Source organism: Gymnogyps californianus, chromosome 5 (assembly GCF_018139145.2).
Source record: "Gymnogyps californianus isolate 813 chromosome 5, ASM1813914v2, whole genome shotgun sequence".
NCBI lineage: Eukaryota > Metazoa > Chordata > Aves > Accipitriformes > Cathartidae > Gymnogyps > Gymnogyps californianus.
In genome coordinates this window covers 12,518,724-12,538,853 of record NC_059475.1, presented here as the reverse complement: position 1 = coordinate 12,538,853, position 20,130 = coordinate 12,518,724, and the positions used below count along the sequence as shown (strand labels likewise).

Below are 20,130 nucleotides of genomic sequence, written 5' to 3'. Positions count from 1 at the left end.
TAATTATGCCACTCACACTCTGGATGTTTGGCTTCTTAGTAAAGGCTGATGCAAAAGGGCTTTTAAAATTGCAAAGGCAAACAGGCAAGTCTATGTACTAAAGGTTACTATGATCACTAAAAATACTGTATTAACATGAAATTGGGAGCAACACATTGCAGCCATGCTAATTATATATTCAGCTCATGAGATAGGATGACAAACAGGTAAGTTGGGGAACAAGTAAACATACCAACAGGGGGACCCGCTGGAACGACACACTTCTTGTCCCCCCGGGTGGCAGCAGGGGCACCCTGACTCCTTGCGAGGCCTTCCTGGAGGAGCTCCTGCACCCGGCACTCATTGATCCGGGGGAAAGGGAGGATGTGAACCCGCAAGTGGGAGCCCTCCGTGGGCCTTGGCACTTTCTGGAATGCTATGTGGGGATTGGGATTCTCCTGTAAGGTCAAAAGGAAAAGGTTATACACAAATGTGTTACATAGTGTTACCATCTGTCTCATCCACTTTATTGCTGTTTGGTGTATCTGTCATACCTGAAAGATTAAGAAGCCAAGTATCTAATGCAGCTGACTAATATCATGTTTCATATTCATATCACCTTTGATTCATTATCTGTAATACTTCCAACTTTGTTAAAGGCTTTTATAAAATTATATCTGTCAACATGCAAAATTCAAAAAGAAAGAGAGCCAAAGAAAATCACTGCTTAACTTCGGTTGATTTTATGCAGCTTAAGGAATATTTAGGACTTGAATAGAAATTAGCTTGACAATCAACCTCTTCATTAGAGAGAGGGTTGAAGAACATTAAAACATTCAATCTCTTCACCAAGTACTGAGAAATATTCTCGTCTTGAACAAGACTACAAAGTGAAAATTCATTTTTGTACCATGTTGTATCAAACTATGGCTGTCCCTCACTAGGGACCAATTTTCTATCTTCTGTATGTCCCATAAAAATATGTCACACAGCTGACTGTTTGCACTAAAAAAAATTTTAAAAGTTAATATAGGTGATCAAAGAGAGTAAATGATGGGCCTAAATTACAAGGAAAGTAAAAAGAAGCTGTCACATCAGATTTCGGGGTGTTCTCAAAGGATAGAAAAGACATCTATTGTTGCAAAACTATCAGAATTTCCAGTGTGAAAATAAATGTTTGCCTACAATGATTTTTTCACTCTTTTATGGTCTTTGTTTTCTTCTTCTTTAAAAGAAAATGCAATAAGCAGCCCCAAAGAAAGCTTTTATCCTTGCTTTCGGGTTTTCTTGCAGAGGTCTTCAGAATTAAAAAAATGAAAAAATCTGTTTCACATTGCAGAACACTGACCTACTTGTTTTGCCAAGATAATTGCTGCATGTGCTACTATGCAATTATTACGGTATTTGTCTTGATCTTGACATTATCAAACAATACTGCAATACTGAAAACATTAGCAAAGTATGCCCTGTACCATACAACAGAGATGTGACTGTATGTGGGACATTTGAAGACCATGTACATCACAAACCACTAAGTTTCACTCAACTGCCTCCACATTGACTTCAGCTTGTTTAAAACACGCTTTCCAGAAAGACAACCTGAAAAGAGCAAGATATGAAAATTCACCACTGCTTTTTTTTTTTTTTTCCTCAAATGGTTGATAATCTTTCCTGTTTGGGTTTTCTTCTGGCTTCAGGTTGTACCTTTTCCAAAACACAGCCGAGATCTACATGTTCCATGAGGATTCTACCACCATTCACAGGATCACATCTCACATCTTGAGGAGTGCAATGATCAATCAAACAAAAGAGGATATTTTCATCTCTTCATTCATATACCAGGGGTTATCATTAATCATGTTTGAATTTACTGTTATCCAATTTGACTCTATGCTGCTACTTATTACTGGCTATGTACCACTGCCAAAGAGTGCCACTCAATCAACTTGGTTTCTGTTGTACAAGCACAATGAGCTTGCAATAAAACTTGTAAACAGGAGCTAGCTTGATACTTTCGTGTACGGGAGCAAAAGGCAACAAGGAGATCAAATGCATCAACTTGAGAAATAGCAGTCAAAACAAACCAGCTACTTAGCCATACAAATTCTCTGCAGAGGAAAGTTTAATGAAGCAAGCCAAAAATCTAGCTAGGGGGATGAGAGCAGCAGATGCCAGGAGAAGCAAGGCAGAGAAACGGAACACAATCTCAGCAGGGGGTAACAGATGACATATAGCAGAAAAAGCCAGAAAGGGAGAATAACTATTCCACGTTCCATTTCATGGAGGAGAGAGATCCAGAGGAAAGATACAGAAAGAGTTACTTTAATCTTGGCCATCACAAACCTAATCCCAGCTGTATATGCTATTAGGAACGTAGGTCTAATGTCTTCAACTACTGAAGCAGTATATGCCAAAAACTTGTCTAGATTTTCCACTTGTACCAGCTAGACTAATACAAACATTATCTCTCCCTAACAAACCTTGTTTCTCGTATGTATCTAGACTGTCACAGCTACAATATGATGACTATTTAAACTGTGGAACAAGATGTCAAAATATGTCATGCAGTGAGTTTAAAATCAGGCAGCTCTAGGCGTAACTTGCAGAAGCAATGTTACTCATCACAGTGCTTTACTCAAAGATAGCTGTATGCATAACTACTAAAAATCTGACTTTTAAATACACTAAGTCATTGACTTAGTGGTAGTGAAGTAGCAGGACAATCACATACAGAAAGACTAAAATGAATTAATTTTGACACTGATTTTAAGAAATAATGTAAGTGAAAAGTTGCACATATGCACAGTCACGCTTTATAGGCTCTTTCATTCTAAAAAGGATCTATATCCACTAGAAAACAAATACAAATGTTCGCCATTTCCTTTGGAGTAATTTAGTATCATAATAAAAATAATATTGTTTGAAGCATATCCCATATTTATGGGATAGTACCACAATAATTATATGCTTATAACATTAAAGCCCTAGCTCCTTGGGAAATCAAAATTTTAAAAAGACAGATAGATTTTCAAGAAACTTTAGTGCAATACTCCTCATCTCTGCCATCTGATAAAAAAGAACCAGAATAGTTTACTTTAATATTGCCCATCGACTTTCTAATGAAACTAACAGTCCTGAATGTTGCAGAACTGTCAACTGATATACCTTCTGACAGTGTTAATCTGAAAGACCTGAATTTGGAAAATGCATGTTGCTATATACAGCACAACTATTAAATCAGTAGCAGAGAATTTAATACTTATTCAGAAGTTTTTATTTCTGATTTAGCTCATAATAGAAGATGATACCATCAGTACTTATCATTAAGAGAATGCTATAGGATGAGGAGGTATACCATGGAATAAATAATATTTTATTACAGATGAAATATCATGGATGAAATGAATCTATGTAACAAAAATTCTGATGCCTGATGTTCCTCTTCATTTTCCACAAGATACGTTCTCTTATTGTAAGTCTGAAGTGTCACTGTAAGGATATCAGTGTTAAGATACTCCAATAAGTATGCCATACCACATACACACAAAGGACAACATTTCATACACATTTTTAAATGTGAAATGGTTTTAGTCCACAATGATGTATTTGCTCTCTCTTCTAATGACTACTATCAACAAGGTAGATTAAAATGTGTATCAATTCTTTCCTTCAAAAAAAGTATAACAGTCATTTCGCAATTTCAGAGGAAAAGAGAGATGGAGTGTGTGAGTGAGTGTGTCTGAAGACAGACACACACATTCTGCAACTAAGGACAATATTAAAGCCAGACTAACCTCATTTAACACATCTTACTATTCACACATTCCATTTACTTGAAATAGAGGTGTGTTTTTCCATCCAAAATCTACTGACACAAAAGATTGCTGACTGTACTGGTTGTAAAATTTTGGATTTGCTATGGAAAAGATGCTAATTTTACCCCAAACAAAGATTGCATTGACAGTGACGAAATCCTTAAAGGCAATTCATTTTGGGGAAAAAAAAAAAAAAAAAAAAAAAAAAAGACACACACCACTGAAAAAAACCCCCAAACCACCCCAGAACTTAGCAGTACTTAGTAATTCTTATGGGTTTTTTATAGAAGTGTAGATGTAAACCACAGTTTTGGGGAAGTGGGATATCGAAAAGAAAGGGTGATAAAGCTGTTAACTGACTGCAAAACAGATAATGCCCTGTGGAGTCTGAACAATCACAAGGAAGGCGGGGGGTGGGGGGGAGATTAGCTGATGCCAAAAAAAAAAAAAAAAAAAAGAGAGAGAAATAAACAACAGAACCCCCCCCCCAAACCAGCTAATAGAATGCTAAGAGATTTTACAAAAGCACCATGTAACATAAAGGCATGATAGGAAGGCAAGAATGAAACTGGAAATGGTATTCTTGGAAACCTAAAGAGTCCAAGAAACAAGCTGTAAGAAATGAAATAGTGCTTGCTGAGCACACAAACCATGGGGACTGGGTTGGCACAGCAGGAAAGATCTGCCGAAAGTATACATTATACCAATTGGATGTACTGTTTTCATATAGAAAATTGTTGAGAGGCAAGAAAAGAGACGTATTTGGAATGGACAGGTTGCAGCAGAGAAAATAACAGTTTATATACATTATATGACTAGACACTAAGCAAATAGAATGCTAAGTAGCAGTAGTTAATAGGTAAATGAATATTAGTATATTGAACTTCCTTCACATGTACAAAATTGTTGACATTTAAAGTTCCAAAGTCTTTTGTCATAATGCAGATGATGACTACCACAAGCAGTCATTTTCATTTTCAGATACTGGATCAATCTCAGAAATGTGAATTTTCAATGTTACTATCTCAAGTCTAAATGTGCAGCAGGTATAGTAAACTTACATTTTTGAAGAGCTGTTCTGCAAGTTCTCTAACATGCTTTATCATTTTTGGTGGATTACCTTCCTCAGCTTTAATTCTTTCGACTTCAAAGGCTACCAACTTAAAAAAAAAAAAAAAGGGAAAAAAGAATACAAATATTTGTAATTAAACTAAAAATAATTTCTTTCCTATTTAAATTATGAAATGTTAATTCGAAATTGAAACTGAGCAAAGAAAACCAAACACTGAAAAATGCAATGTCACATTGCTCTGGAACATGAGACATTTTCACTTTCTTATAGAGTTTCTGTTACCAGATTTTATAGTCCGACCTCACATAGAAACTCCTACATACCTAAAACATTCCTTTAACATTGCTAATACCATAATCCATATTTCTCATATAGTCTACTACTATGCAGAATTAATACCAAACTCTATTTGTACTCTACATTCAAACAAAAGCCAGCACAGTACAAATATGGCAGTACTTTTTAAAAGAAAAAATGTTTGTCCCAGTTTATATTGTTGGGTATGTATTTAATTTAACATTTCTCAATTACTTTTTCAATGTTTCTAAGAATATAATTAAATTACTCAAAATAATTCTGTACTAGCACATGTGACGCATTATGAAGTTCCAAACCTGACAATAGGAACAGCATTACCATGATTTATACAACTGTTTAACTTCATACATATAAGCAGGGCATGATTTTATGGAAGTAAGCTCGAAATGTATGCTTAGTAGAAAATGAGAACTGAGTATAAACTTTATATAATAAACAGTGAGGATTTGGAAGCATCTCAATAGTTTTTCACATGCTGAAATGTTGTAGGTACATTTTAATTTACTTGGGAATATAGAAACAGTTTTTACCTCATCAAAAAGATCACAAGCTCTGAAAGGAGGACCCCTCTCTGACACAAAACCAGCAAATGCCATTCCATTGAGAACTTTGGTTAGAAAGTCATTCTCAATTAAGCCTCGCTGCCCCAAGAAGGCTGCCTGCAATAAAGACAGAAAAAAATGCACGTATTTTATCAGTATCAAAACTACAGCCAACTATTTATGTACTAGCAGTTAAACATTTTCACCAGCTTAGAGTAATATGTGGTACTTTCTAATTAAATCTTTTATATTACCTAGTATCTTTTTATATCTAAATTCAGGAGTGATATAACAGGAAGTTTGATGCACACATTTTATAAATCTCACAATTAATAAAACAGAGAACTAGTACTTTTAACTATTGTCTTCTAACTACATATGTTTTCAAAATTCCTTAATGATTCCTCAAACATTTCTTTGCATTAAATTTTAATGTTAACTTCATTTCACGTTTCATCACTGTCCCTACAATTAGTTCCACTAAAATACATTTAAATGGTGCTATGTCAAAATGATAGGCTTATCACGTGTAGATTATTTTATTTTTTTAAACTTTAACACTTGTTCAAAAGGCAAGCTCATGGGAATAACATGACACAAACAAATACTAACTCAAGATACGTAACTGCTTCTCTTTTACCTTATGGAAATGAATTACTGGTTCAGCATGAATTCTAATCAGCTGAAGACATGACCGGTATCCTTGGAAAAGTTGTGCAAACAGCCTAAGGAAGATAGCTCGCACTTCTTTATCCTGTAAGCAGTAATTGAATATGCTGTCAAAACATTTTTGTATTCTAAACTTTTCCACACTTTGTATAAAACTGTCTGAGAAATGCCTACAAATTCATCAAACAATGCAGCAGTGTAGCATAGAAGTGGAGATATCTGTACCCATATGAAGTTATCTTATATGAGGCTACAGTTTCACTGACCTGTCCGCAGATGGCAATGACCGATTTAGTACATATTCACCCGTTTTCTCCTACTGCTCTTTTCTCCGCCTGCACAACAGGCTCTGGGCAACGCAACTGTAACTGTTGGGATGGTCATGTGGTGAACCACATGAAGGAACTGCCATGAGAGAAAACTGATGCTAAATAAAGGAAAGAGGGTATTTTAGCCTGGATTTACTCCCTAAAATAAGTGTGGCTCTGCAGCACAAAACAAGCATTGCCATCGGAGTGGGCAGGGGTGGCAGGGAACCATAGGAGCCTAAGCTGGCATTGCTGCTGCTGGGGGAACCAGGCTCAGAGCATCACAGGCATCACCACAGTCATGTGCTGTGGCTCTGCCAGCTAAGGAGAGTGCTCTAAGTTTGCTCAACTACTTGTCTAGCACTCTTCCAACTCACGTCTTCACTTGCCAATCTACTGCAGCCAAAATAAGCCAAGGTTAGTTTAAAAAGTTTAAACAGTAGATCCTTAAAGTCCTGGTTTATTTTGATTTAAATGAGTAAGGGAGTGCTTACATAAACATTGATGAATTAATGGAAATGATGTGAACAGTTGGGGGCAGACTTGGGGCAGTGACATCTTCAGCTGGCCCAGATGCAACTGAAGACTGCAATCAAATCCTGTGTCACCCATGTTACTTTATCTTAGCTGAGGTACCTACTCAGACTGCAGCCATGTCTAAAACCCGAGGTCCTAAAAATTGTTTTATGACCTCAGGTTTTATGGTGTCTCAAAGGACTTTTTAAACAAACTCTAACTTTAAAAGTTACAAGCAGCAAAGAATATTAGATTAACTAACCAGGTAAACAGCTGATCAGCTAATCAACAAGCAAATACAACCTAAATAAGGTAAAGCTTGTAATGATTTTTTAAAGAAATAAGTTTAGGTATATATAAGATTCGATAAAGCTGTCCTACTGGAATATTTTTCTAGATGTCTGTTTATTCTTCACTGGAACATGATCAATGTTATTCTGTTTTTAACTTAATTTTGTAAGGGCTCACTTTACTGAGAGAGATTCTCATTTTCTCTGTGTCCAGGCTGCTCTCTAGGATTTTAACAGGTACATTTGCACCCTGACATTTTGGACTACTTGAAAACATGGTTGTTTCTTTTAGATTTAACAAAATTCTTATTTTGATACAAAATTATATTAATTTATAACTTCACTATTCAAAGTGAGATCTTAGCTGCATTCTGCCATTAGTTTAAATGAAATCTGGATGACATTTCCTGTCTTCAGCAATGGAAAAAAAAAATCTTAAAGCAAGAAATAAGAACAACAAATATATTGTACCACTTCAGAGTTTTATGTTTTCAAATACACCTACACAAAAAACCCAATGTGTGTTCTTAAATTGAATTGGCTTTTGGATTTTAGTTTGGACTACCAACTCAAGTTCAATTCTAGACAAGCCAAAACCTGCAGCTTTACCAAGTTGTTATCATGGCTTCATAACTACTTTTAATCTAAATTAACTAGATTTTAGTAGAAAACTTTCTACAGACTTTTTTTAGTATAGACAATTACATATAGTTTCATTCAGGTTGAGGTTCATTAAAGCCATTTAACCATGTATAGTTAAAAACTATGTAACTCCTTTCCCAATATGTCCAAGCATACAATGTATAATAATCATCATCATTATTGTAAAACCAGTGACTTATGTTTTGCTGACACAGCCAGCACTCCCATCTTTACTCATATTTACTCTAAAAATCTAGATCTTGAATGACATTTTTAGTGTTTCTGAATTTTTTTTTTTTTTTGAGTGTGTCTATAAGAGAACTTGATTTTAACATTTACACAAACACAGAAAAAGACCAGTTTGTCCACTTATGTAAAATTCTGCAGCTTTACTGGTCTACAAAACAGAGGAGGCACAGATTTAACTCAACAGACAGCAATATTAAAAGAAAATAAGGTGCTTCCATATTAATACAAACATGTTTATAAAAACTTTGAACCCATTAGAATGCTATTAAAGGGCAGAATGCAAAGTCCAATGGCATTTCTTTGCTCCACCAATAATACTATAAAGAATATGGATATGGAAAAGAAAACACAAAGTAGAAATTCTTAAAAGAAAGTTAGTCTAAAATTTCAACAGTTTTGTACTTAAGAAAGTCAGACATAACACAGAAATCTTACCAGCATTTTTGAGTGTGATAAAGCTGCTCGTGGGGGAGGGAACGCATAATCTGCTGTTTCCAAATCAGGATGCAAAACCTAGAGAATTTTTTAAACAAATTTTTTTCCCCCTCATTTTGCTGAGGAAAGGATAAATTACTTTTTTTCTTCTTTCTCAAATTAATATTCACTGATAGTAAGTACCTTAAATAATAGATTGAGTTAAATTATGAAGACTGAACGGAAATAAAGGTGGGATTAGTTTCTCAGCTTCAGGTTTTTATAAGTGACCTAGTTATCAAAAACTCCTATTACAGTCAATGAAGCTAGTCAATACAGTTAGGGATTTTAGAGTCGATTCATCTGAAACAGATTAACAGACAGAAAATTCTTCTCTTTAAGATAAGATGATTTGTTCAGAAGCCTCCAAATAAGATGATTTCTAACTTATGACAATGATAGTAAAAAGACAAACTGAACTACTTTTTTTTTGTGATTCCCTAATGTAGAATCAGTCATTCTTGAATACTGATATAGGTGTATCATACAAATAAAACTTAAAGACTAATTGGTTATTAATTTGTTAAACTTCAAGACAATGAACAGTTGAAATGAATTTATAAAAACAGAAAAGAAGTTAAACTGAATAGTAACAATGCTGCTCAAATCCTGAGGTTGAACTCTTACTAAAAAATCATTATTAGGAAGGAAAAATCACTACCTACCTCTTGAATAGCGAAAAAACATTTTAGTAGTAAATTACTGATGATATTAACTCTAACTTCAGATAATAAATTCTTCTAAAAACAGGAATGCTGGCATGAATCATAGTTTTAAATCTCACATTTTCAGTGTGTTTGAAAGTGATTTAACACTGAAATTCATTTTTCATTCTTTAAAAATAGGTGAGAGGGTGGAAAATGGGGTTTGTATCAAAACATACTAGAGAAAGCGCCATTTGAGTCTGATGTAGCAGTGGCTCTGGCAGCTGAGAAAGATGAATACATTCAGGAATTTTAATTGTGCCTCCATCCAGGTCTGCTATGATAACATCTAACTGTAAGGGACAAACAAACACGTTATCGGTAGTGCATACTGTGAGCATAGTTTAAAAACACAACAGTTCAAATTTCATGATCTGCACATAAGTTAAAATAAACAAATTAAAACAGTACTAACTTTAATGCATAGAATGTTTTTGATAAAGGAAATACTCCAAATACTTCATATTACTGAATCTAGCCATGAAAAATGAATGCAAACCAAAGAAAGTAAAATTAGGACAAACTTTCAAAAGTGACTTCTGTTTCTGGATGTTCCAGGTCTGTGTTCAGTGATTTGAGATATCTAATAGGCTGTTTGCAAAAGGACATGGTGAGGACAACTGTAAGTAAAATTACATGTTTCTAGGCACCTCTGTACCTCTGGTTCAGTTTCTCCAAGCACGTGCTTAAAAAGTAAGGATAAAATAAAATAATTGAGGATACATTTGAAAATCCTAAGTGAATTGTTCAAACGCATGACAAATACATGACAAAGCTGCAAATGGATCCATTCCTTCCCATCCTGCACTAGAATCAAATCATTTCCCTCCTCTACTTTATAGTCTCAGTATTTACAAAAGAATTGATGCTTTTTCTTTTTTCTCCTCCTGATTGTCTTGCCTTGCTTTCTACAATAATATTTGAAAAGTATATGAATCGTTCATATAAACATCTCTGAAGCACGGAAAAACTCTGGAACTAAACATCACAAATGACATTGTGACTATGAATATGCTGGGTAGACATACTTACAAGCTCATGAATGTCACTGCGAAAGACAGAATGTACACCAATTATGAAAGGTGTTGGTGAGCTGAGAACTTCCAATAGTTGTGCAGGAAGAATTGGAATATAGGGATAACTGTGAAAAGAATAAATAAAATAAAATGAAAGCTTCTGACTATCCTTTCACATAGGGCAGCTTTTTTCTTAAAAAAAAAAAAAAAAAAAATCTTCCTGTTAAGCATTAAATTTACTATAAATACCTGTATTTTAAAAATACAAAAGATGAAAGTATTAATTAAATACTTCTTTATAAAGTGCCATGCTGTTGAAAGAACATCTGTCATGTAAACTCCAGAAATTATTATATTATAGGGTCTACAATTCATTGTAAACAAGTGTATTTTGCAAAATAAGAGTAGCCCATTTATATATGTAACATTTATGTTATATGGCCATTATATTTGTCCACAACTTTTAGGTAACTAGGGACACTAAAGTTATGGCTAATACCTTCATTTTAAAAACATGGCTAGTTTTTGGCCAGACACCTACAATTCAGCCTTTTGTAAAATATCATTAATAAGAAATTTTTAAATGAAATCTTTTGCTTTGATATTGAAATGACAACTAAACATTATGTATAGAACAATGTATTTCTGATATTGTTTACTTGATTTGACAATTTAAAAAAAAAAAAAAATCAGTGTTTTCATCAGAGCAACATGAAAATCTGGATCTAAACTGATCAATGCATTTCAACACCTAATTTATAGTTATTAAAATTTACATTCATGACTATTCTAGCATTAAGAAACATATCCCAAAACTCACTTTCATTTTTTTCCTTCTTATTCTGTATTAAAATTAAGCTCATCTCTGAAATATTTTAAATAAAAACTTGCCATTAAAATACAAGCATGTTTTGAAACACATGAGTCAGAATTAGATGTCTTCTTCCTAAAACCCCCAAATAGCTTGACATTAAGTTTTCCATTTCAAAACACTGGATTCAGATGTGGCTTTTTAGAGCGGATCAATTTGTTGATTTCAATTCATTCTCTGGCGGACATTTGTCAGTGACTTAAAACTGTGATACAAGCTAATGTAGCTGTTATCTTAGAACCACAGAATCTTTCGGGTTATAAAGGGCCTCAGGAGATCATTTAGTCCAACCTACTGCTCAAAGCAGGGTCAAGGCTGAATCCAGATCAAGTTGTCCAGGGCTCTGTCCAGCTGGGTCCTGAAAACCTACAGGGATGGAAGTTCCATAGGCTCTCTGTTCCACTGCTTAGTTATCCTCATAATAAAACACGTTTTCCCTGCATACAGTCAGAAACCTCCCTCTTCACTATTTCAGTTTCTGACCCCAATCTCTTGTTGTCCTGCCACACACCTCCTCTTACTTATTGGCAGGCTGCTATTAGATCTCCCCCATATCTTTTCCATGCATTCACTCACGGATCATCACAGTCAAGTTTTACCATCCAATTGATGTGAGTAGGGTTTCTATTGTATTTGTCGGTAGGATGTGTCTCCTTTAATTGTTTTCACTGTCATAATGCAATCAGATTTTTATTAATGATATGTACAGACTAGGACTTAATATATGATCATGAAAACCTTTGCTTATTTCAACAAACACAGCACAACTCCTTTTGTTAAGGACAATGTAATATAAGTTATAAAATTAGTCAGAGTTCAAAGAATCAACACTCAACTCACCTGTATTTGAGGGGAAACATCAAAGACTCCAGAGCTCTACAAGCATCACTGAGCCTCTGAAAACTTGCTGAGTGAAAGAGAACCTTATTTTCTGTAAGCACAGCACAGAATAAGCTGAGTACATTTTGGATTCCTTAAAAAAAAAACAAAAAACAAAAAACAAACCTGTAACAATGTGGCAAAAGAAGAATCAAAATTACATTAAAATGTACCATTTTCTGGAGGAATTTTCAAAAAGCATATGATAAATGCATGAATTGCCAAACCCCAAGTTTTTCTACCTTTTATTTAACTAGTGCAGCTTCCTTTCTATTTTTCAGGTTGCTAAAATACTATCTGAATGTATTTCTACATTTCAAATATATCGTATTATATCTCCCTTTCAATACCACTTTCAAGGATTTCCTCTTCTCAGCACAAATCCCAGCAATGCTTAATAATGACTTCAAACAGTATTATGTGTATCTTCTGCATAGCCTTCTGTGTATCTAGAATTCAATTCTGGTCACTGATCCAGGCTTAACTTCTAAACCTTTATGTATCTCCATGGGGGTGGGGGGGGAATCATACTGCCGAGCTCAAAAGAAAATGACAAAGACTTCCCAGTAAATACATTCATACTTCATCCATGGAGAGCGTTCTAGGAGTCACAAGGTTAAAAAAGGGCAGTAAGAGCGTACATGTCATTAGAAGGATATGTTAAAGAAGGGCTGACTGTTTAAACAAGTCCCACTAGATTTAGGGTAAGACTCATGAATCAGATGATGAGGGGTTTTTTTTTAAGACAATATGATTTACCTAGGAGACAAAGCCATGTGCTTTCAGGGAAAACCAAAAATACATTTCCTTTAAAACAAAGTCCTATCCTGAGAAGCAGACATGTCTGAGATATGTGAGATATGCTGAAATTTATGAAATTTCCTGAAATATGCTGGAATGTATGATGTTTCCCTGAGGACACGGCTTGTGTTATCAGTAAGGCAGCCTGTATTACCTTTACAAAGCTACTGCTTATCTTACAATAATCTTCCCAATAAGAAGTGTGACTATGGAGAGCCACTATATTCATATGATAATTAACATTTTGCTTAAGTAATTTTTATTACATGTTTTGACAGGGTTTTTTTTTTTGTATGATGTTGTATGAAAATTTGCTTCACTGGAGTGGAGCTTGGTTCATAAACATAAAGGGACAAGGATTTGGAGAGGGTTGTTGAGAAAAAGACCTAATTCTTAGGATGAACAAGTCAAACAATAACATAATAGCTTGTGCTTTCAAACTCCATTCTCCAAGAATCCTAAGGACAGACTCATGAAATCAAAGGCAGAGACTTGAGAGGACTCAAGGACAGAAGGCTTTGTTATAACGCTGAGTGAGTTACTGTTGCAAATATTTGCTATTGTTTTCAGTGGCATAATTAATATTGTGCTAGTATAAAACAAACTGCTTTGTAATACACAATGTAAGGACAGTGTTAAAGAAAAAAATCGAACTAGTTTCCTCATGTGAATGAAATAGCACTCATCAGTGAACGGTTAGAAGCTAACTTGAAATAGTGTCCTTTCTTGTGTATGTACGTACGAGGGTATGTATATATTTGAACACAAACTTAGAAACTGCTGCCTGTTTAAAAAAATCTCTGTAAGAAATTAAAAACTTGCACTGCCCTTTGTATGCAAAACTGCCCTTGTTCCTTTCCCAGAGGATTTTCAAGATTGTTTTGGAGTATACTATTTGTTTTAAACTAAGTTTTTGTTTTCAAGCTAACTGGGCTTTTTACACCATTTCATTCCACACCAAATATCTTATTAAGACACTTAGGAATATATTTTTTTAAACATCTGACACTTTTTTCCTATAATCAGATACAAAAATTCTCAAACAATCCTCTATAAACCTATAATGTTCTGGCAGGTATTACTGAGGAAAATAATACCTAAAAAACTCACAAATATATACAACATTTGGTACAACTAAATTCTCTAAAAAATCCCTCTTGTGATCAAAATATCTATACCTAAAAATTCTTGAAAGAGATGGTTTTCCATTCTGTACATCTTAAAATGGCAACCTAGACTGAGAGGTAACAGTTCTAAAATATTTTCTGGATGTTATTGACTTTAAACTGTGTTTTACAAAGAATTAAAACATTCCTTTACTGAAAGTATTCAGATGAAATCAAGCTGTCTAAAAGAATAGCCCTTTTTTCTAGCTATATGATATTACCTTGCTGTGGATTATGATGATTCAAGAGTCTAGAAGGAATATCTTAATTCTACTACCTTTAGAAGTCCTAAAACTTACCCAGTATCAGCATTTTTCACTTGAAATCTCTTCTGAATATAGGCTTCCTCATCAGATATCAAAACAATACACAATTCTCAATAGTATATAATAACTGAGCACTTAAAAATGCAAAAATTTTACTAACAAAACACATGAATGAAGTGGAAATCAAGATTTTGCTTATGTATAAGAAGGACACCTGCAAGTACTTCATAGTATTTGAACACTGGCCTTCTAAAAAGAAGATGTGCATAAACCACTCTGACTTTCTAGTGTTGATATCTGTCTATGAAGCCAAAACAAAATATTACGGTTACATTGATTTTTTTGTTCTATTAAAAAAAGTGAGAACACATTGGCTGTAAAGCACGAGATCGCACAGTCTCCTAGGGAGTACTAAAATGATACACTATTGTATAGTTAATATAGGTAACTCTTCATGCTCATATATAGTGTTAACCTGTATGTCTGTTTGATTTTATCTTTACCACTGTAAGAAATGGATTTCGGTAAGTGTCTTCAGTTTACAGAAAATTTTGGGTGTCTAGTCAGTGTAATTTTTTTTCCTTGCTGATTTTTCTTGATAGTTTCTTTTAAGAACCCAAGTTCATGTAGACTATGTTAGAAGACAGGTCAAAACTCAGCGCTGAAGTTCTATTGAAGTTCAACTTTTCTACCTAACAGAGTATGTTCTTGGTAACCAGAAAAATAAGGTCTTCATTTCTGTAAAACTTGGGGGGGGTGGGTGGGGTGGGTGGAAGTACAACAACAACAGGTTTGTCATCTGAACTCAACTACAGTAAGACTAGAGTTCACAAGTTCTATCTTTCTCCTGAGGTTTTACTGGAGGACAAAGGGACTATACTCAAAAGGCAACACTTAATGGAATAAAAAGAAGCGAAAAAAGAAGAAATAAACCAATGCGCTTTTTTTATTTAAACTATTAAGCAGTGACGATACAGTTTGTGAGGCTTTCATAGTTTCACTAGGGAAATCAGTCTGGTTTTGCTGCATATTAGTGGCCGCAGATAAAGCTTCAGTTTGTACTCCACCAAGGCATTTCTCATTGTAGCTTAATCAGCACCAATATAATTTGATAGTTAAGATGACTATTTTTAGCAACTATGTCCCATGTATAAACTTGATGCCACATAGAAGAATATTTACTGCAAACATGTTTTTATTACATTCCGCTAGTTGGTCTCTCAGATGTTCAATACATTTTAACTAGCCATGAAAAATGAATTTGAAATGTTTTCTGTGATATGAATGCACTAGATGTAGCCCCAGCTTTGCTGAGTTAGACAAAAGCATTGCTTTATTTGCAGAACTTCTGGAAGTGACCAAAATTGAGAGCATCTAAATACATCTCTCTCATAAATCAGCAGGTCTTGTAAGGAACAGTAGGAAAAAAACAGTAAGGACACTGGGAAATATCCAACCTTCTCTGTGAGTTTGAACCGGGACAAATGACAGCCATCACCAAAGCAAGGAGACAGGCTGGTAGGGGCAAGGAAAGCTCAATGGCCAACTGCTGACATATAAAAAAGGGATAAGAATCATTGTCTCTTCAGTCTGGCAATTCCTGTCACATGTCCAAGTTAGCAGTCAGTCCTCTGAAAAAGCAGTTAAAAGTAGCTGTAAACTGTGTACATTACTGCTGTGCAATCTATCATTGGCTAAAATCCCTGCACAAGGTAACACCTCAGCAGAGAGCCAAGTGCAGGACACAGATCTCCTGCACACCCTGTCTGCGCATCTAGGCTAAGTCCGAACGCCTACAAGAAACCTGCGTGGGAAACATGAGATAGTTACCTAATGTAACCCACATAACTTTATAGATGTTCTTAACTTCAAGCTGAACCTGGAATTTTCAATGAATCAAATCTCCATCTAAAAGTTATTTCTAAATTCTCTCGACCATTTTCTGCGTTCTGAATGCATAAAAAGCAGAAAGTCACCTCACGAAAACTGGCCACATTTCAGCAGAAACAAAGAGACTAGGAATCTTGTGTGCTTGCATTTGAAAACAAAATTATTTTAATTTCTGCAAGGTACCTACAATACAAATGAATATAGCACAATGAGAGTGTTTGACTTGTCCTGTGTAATCAGAGTTCATATAAAAAAATGCATAAATAACTTACAAGAAATAACAATACAATACAAAACAAAAAAATCCCAAGAAATAACCAAGGTCATTTCTTTAGGTATCTTTCACAAAAGCCAGTTTAAAGTGAGAACTTCACTGGCTCTTACCCTTTTCTTTCCTGAATGAAAGCTTCACAGCCTAAGAAATATTAAATTTATACCTAAGGAGAGGCTCTGAAGTTTTGGGGGTTTTTGATTTGGGGCTTTTTTTGCATAATAGAAGTGCTGTTCCATTGAGAAGCTAATTACCAATATTGACCAACTTCTTGAAAACAGACTACTCAGTTTGGAAACGCATTTGGACAGTGAAACCCAGGCTAATCAATTCCACTGACTGAAAAACTTGTACAGCCCAGAAAGCTTCTTTGGTACCAGTTGTTTTCCTTCTCTTTTTTCTTTTTTTTTTTAATACTCTGTATACAATACAGAAGAATATAAAATAAATAAAATCAAGTGTACAATATAGACATCTAATCTGGAATTTTCTTATTTTCAAGATAATAGTCACTAACTCAAAATTATTGCTCCACATGTACTTTGAAATATACGTTTTCAGGAATATCAGCAATATAATGACTGTGAAGGATCATCTGATAGAATCAAACAAATTACAAATAGTAAGACTTTTGATTACTTTCCTTTTTTAAACCATTTAAACCATTGATTAAATTATTTGACCAAGCCACCAAGGTGTTGTTGCAAGCCTTGCATGTTGTTTACTGAAAACAAACAGTTCTGAATAATAGCCTGAGCTGTTTCCTCATGCTACAAGACACAATCGTGTCTGTCTGTAACCTTGAACCGTATACTGGTCTTCAGACTCCACACTACATCCGATGCTAATTTGTCAGGGCATAAATAGACAACACGAAAAACAACAAACAAGTTGATTTTTACAGATTACTCTTTTGCAGTCTACACACAGACAGACATCCTGTAAAATATTATACATACGCTGGAAAATTTTGAATGGAGGCTTCCTGACCTTCACTGTTTTCAAGTATTTAAAGAATCTGTAATTTGTACTAAATTATCTGACATCCTACATCAACAAATGTATCATTCTGCCTGCTTCCTGTTGTTCTAGAATTTAAGTATTTATTTAAGCATGATTAAAAAAACCCCAAACATGAAGTGTACTTGACAAATTATTAACTGTCCTCTATATTGCATGAAATCAAAATATTATCACTAACTTCTTCAGAGTTTTGTAAAGAGTTACAAACGTGGATTTGGAAACTCAGTTAGTTGAATACATTATTATGCCAATATGCCATTCTTGAATTACTGGACACAGGAAAAAGCTTAATAGACAAAATAATCCATAACTTAGCCAGACTAATCCAGGAAATGGGTCAACAAAGACTGAAAAGCCTTTCTGAAAGGCCACTGGAGAGTGCATAGTACAAGTTCTGTGCCAGGCAGTGTCAAGCTCTAAAGATAACTGGGAAAACAGTAGAGAAAAACAAAAATCTTTTCATTTTTAATTTTAGATGTAGCTGCATAGCACTGCTAATGAACAAAATACGAGCTTAACTAATAAATAAGAGGCAACAATTGTACTCAATACTCATATAGGCAATCCTTGCCAAATAGTATTCATTTGTCAATCCAAAAATTACACAGTATCTCCAATCAACTACACACTGTTAAAACAAACCCCAAAAATTGCTGTGTCACTCAGTTCAGGATCAATTCACATTTAGAAAAGTATGCAGTTCTGTTATTAGAGTAGGACTGCACCGCACACTACATGATTAAATCATAGCCAAACTTGCTCACAAACAGGGAGCAATCTAGCTGTGCCAGCAGAGAGTTTTGTGAGGGTTAATTTATCCTGCTTTCTGGCTGGGTAACAGAGAACATAAGTCAGACGAGTACCTCAAGCAATTAACTTATTTGGTCTTTGTCAGACTAAGGAGGAAGAGAAGCAGCCTCTAAAGCACAGAGCCTTCAGCTAAGACTCCCTCAAAGAATCAAACATTTCATGAATAAAGTGTTCGTACTAATTTCTGAGCACATAGAAGCAAACACAGGTGTGTTGTAGCACTGAAATTAAAACACATTTTTAGAGATAAACTTTTAATTTTGGAACTGAAGGCAATTCAGGATCTGAACCATGAATGTTGCATGTTCTTTGTAAGCAGCAGGGCAGAACGGAGGCTTCTCTACAAACCAGCCTTTGGGGAGGGTGGGAAGAGGTTAGGAACAGGACCATACAGAAAGATTCTGGTATAAATGCCATAAAAGCCAACTGATCATTAAACAGCATATCAAAGAGACTATGAAAACGAATATATATATAAAAAAGACCTCTTCAGCTGATGGATAAATATTCCTACCACTATTGCTCCCTCAAAGTTTAACAGTATCAACTGTGTTCTGTCAACATTGAGTCAAGCAGATGGTTGTCATCCAAACCCAAAATTACACAGGCACAAGGAAACAGGGATTAAGCACAGTATATGATCTACTTAGGAAGACACATGGTGATGTCTGTCATTTGCATGTTGGTATCACTTCATTATTACCAATTTCATTAAATCCCTCTGCAGATCTACTTAAAGGAGAGCAAAAGCCCTCTGGATTTCTTAAGCCTTCAAACACAACTCTGCCAATACACTGAGTGAACATCATCAGCAAATTTTTTTTTTCCACAGACAATGATACAGCTAAATACAATTAATAATAAAATATTTAGATAACAAGGTCTTCATTCCTGAAAGAGAGAAGTGCATATAGCATTTCATATGAACAGTTTTAGAGCTATACATATCCAAAGTGAGACTGGTAAGCTCAAGATTTATATGAGTGTGTTGAGTGAGTTTTCTCAATAAAGCAGAAAAGACAATGGAAGGTAAACCAGACAAATAATGGTTTCATGTATAGAAAGTACTCACATGGCAGGGAGGTAAATGCCAAATTTACATGAAAGCAATAACTTTGAATTTTACAAACATAACCTGCATTACCAATTGAAGGTTTGCAACTGATTGTATGTCTGGCTCATACAGACAAGCTTGACAGGTGCTACTAAAAACAGATTTAGTTACTTTATTTTAAATGTTGGGTTTGTATTTTTTCTTTTTTTTTTCTTTTTACTGAACACACATCAAAACCAAATTCCAGTAAAGAATAAAATGCCAAAAGAATGTCAGTCAAAGTAGGTTTGCATATAAAATTAAATTCAGAGCTGTTGAAGGGAAGATAATCTTCACGTAAATCAAATATGAGATTAATTTTTTTCTCCTACGGGGAGGGTGGCAAGCAATATTTCTCAATATTGAACTGTTAACTATCAGATTAAAACAGAAGTTTTTGTTTTCTTACTGTCTGTGTCTATATGCATGCAGGCATTGACATTTGAGTAATCTATTCTGCTGAAAC

General features: G+C 34.7%; 1 protein-coding gene across 2 annotated transcripts in view; it reads right to left on the bottom strand.

The window, feature by feature from the left end:
• The window catches only part of SBF2 (SET binding factor 2), a 279,067-nt gene that overhangs the window by 109,763 nt on the left and 149,174 nt on the right, over window positions 1-20,130 (bottom strand). For both annotated transcript variants that reach the window (XM_050896977.1, XM_050896976.1), the window contains exons 7-14: window positions 12,306-12,438; window positions 10,611-10,719; window positions 9,758-9,871; window positions 8,836-8,913; window positions 6,367-6,480; window positions 5,715-5,843; window positions 4,856-4,954; window positions 233-437 (exon numbers count right to left, since the gene is read on the bottom strand). In XM_050896977.1, the coding sequence (XP_050752934.1) occupies window positions 233-437; window positions 4,856-4,954; window positions 5,715-5,843; window positions 6,367-6,480; window positions 8,836-8,913; window positions 9,758-9,871; window positions 10,611-10,719; window positions 12,306-12,438 (981 nt within the window). The remainder of the gene's footprint in view (window positions 1-232; window positions 438-4,855; window positions 4,955-5,714; window positions 5,844-6,366; window positions 6,481-8,835; window positions 8,914-9,757; window positions 9,872-10,610; window positions 10,720-12,305; window positions 12,439-20,130) is intronic.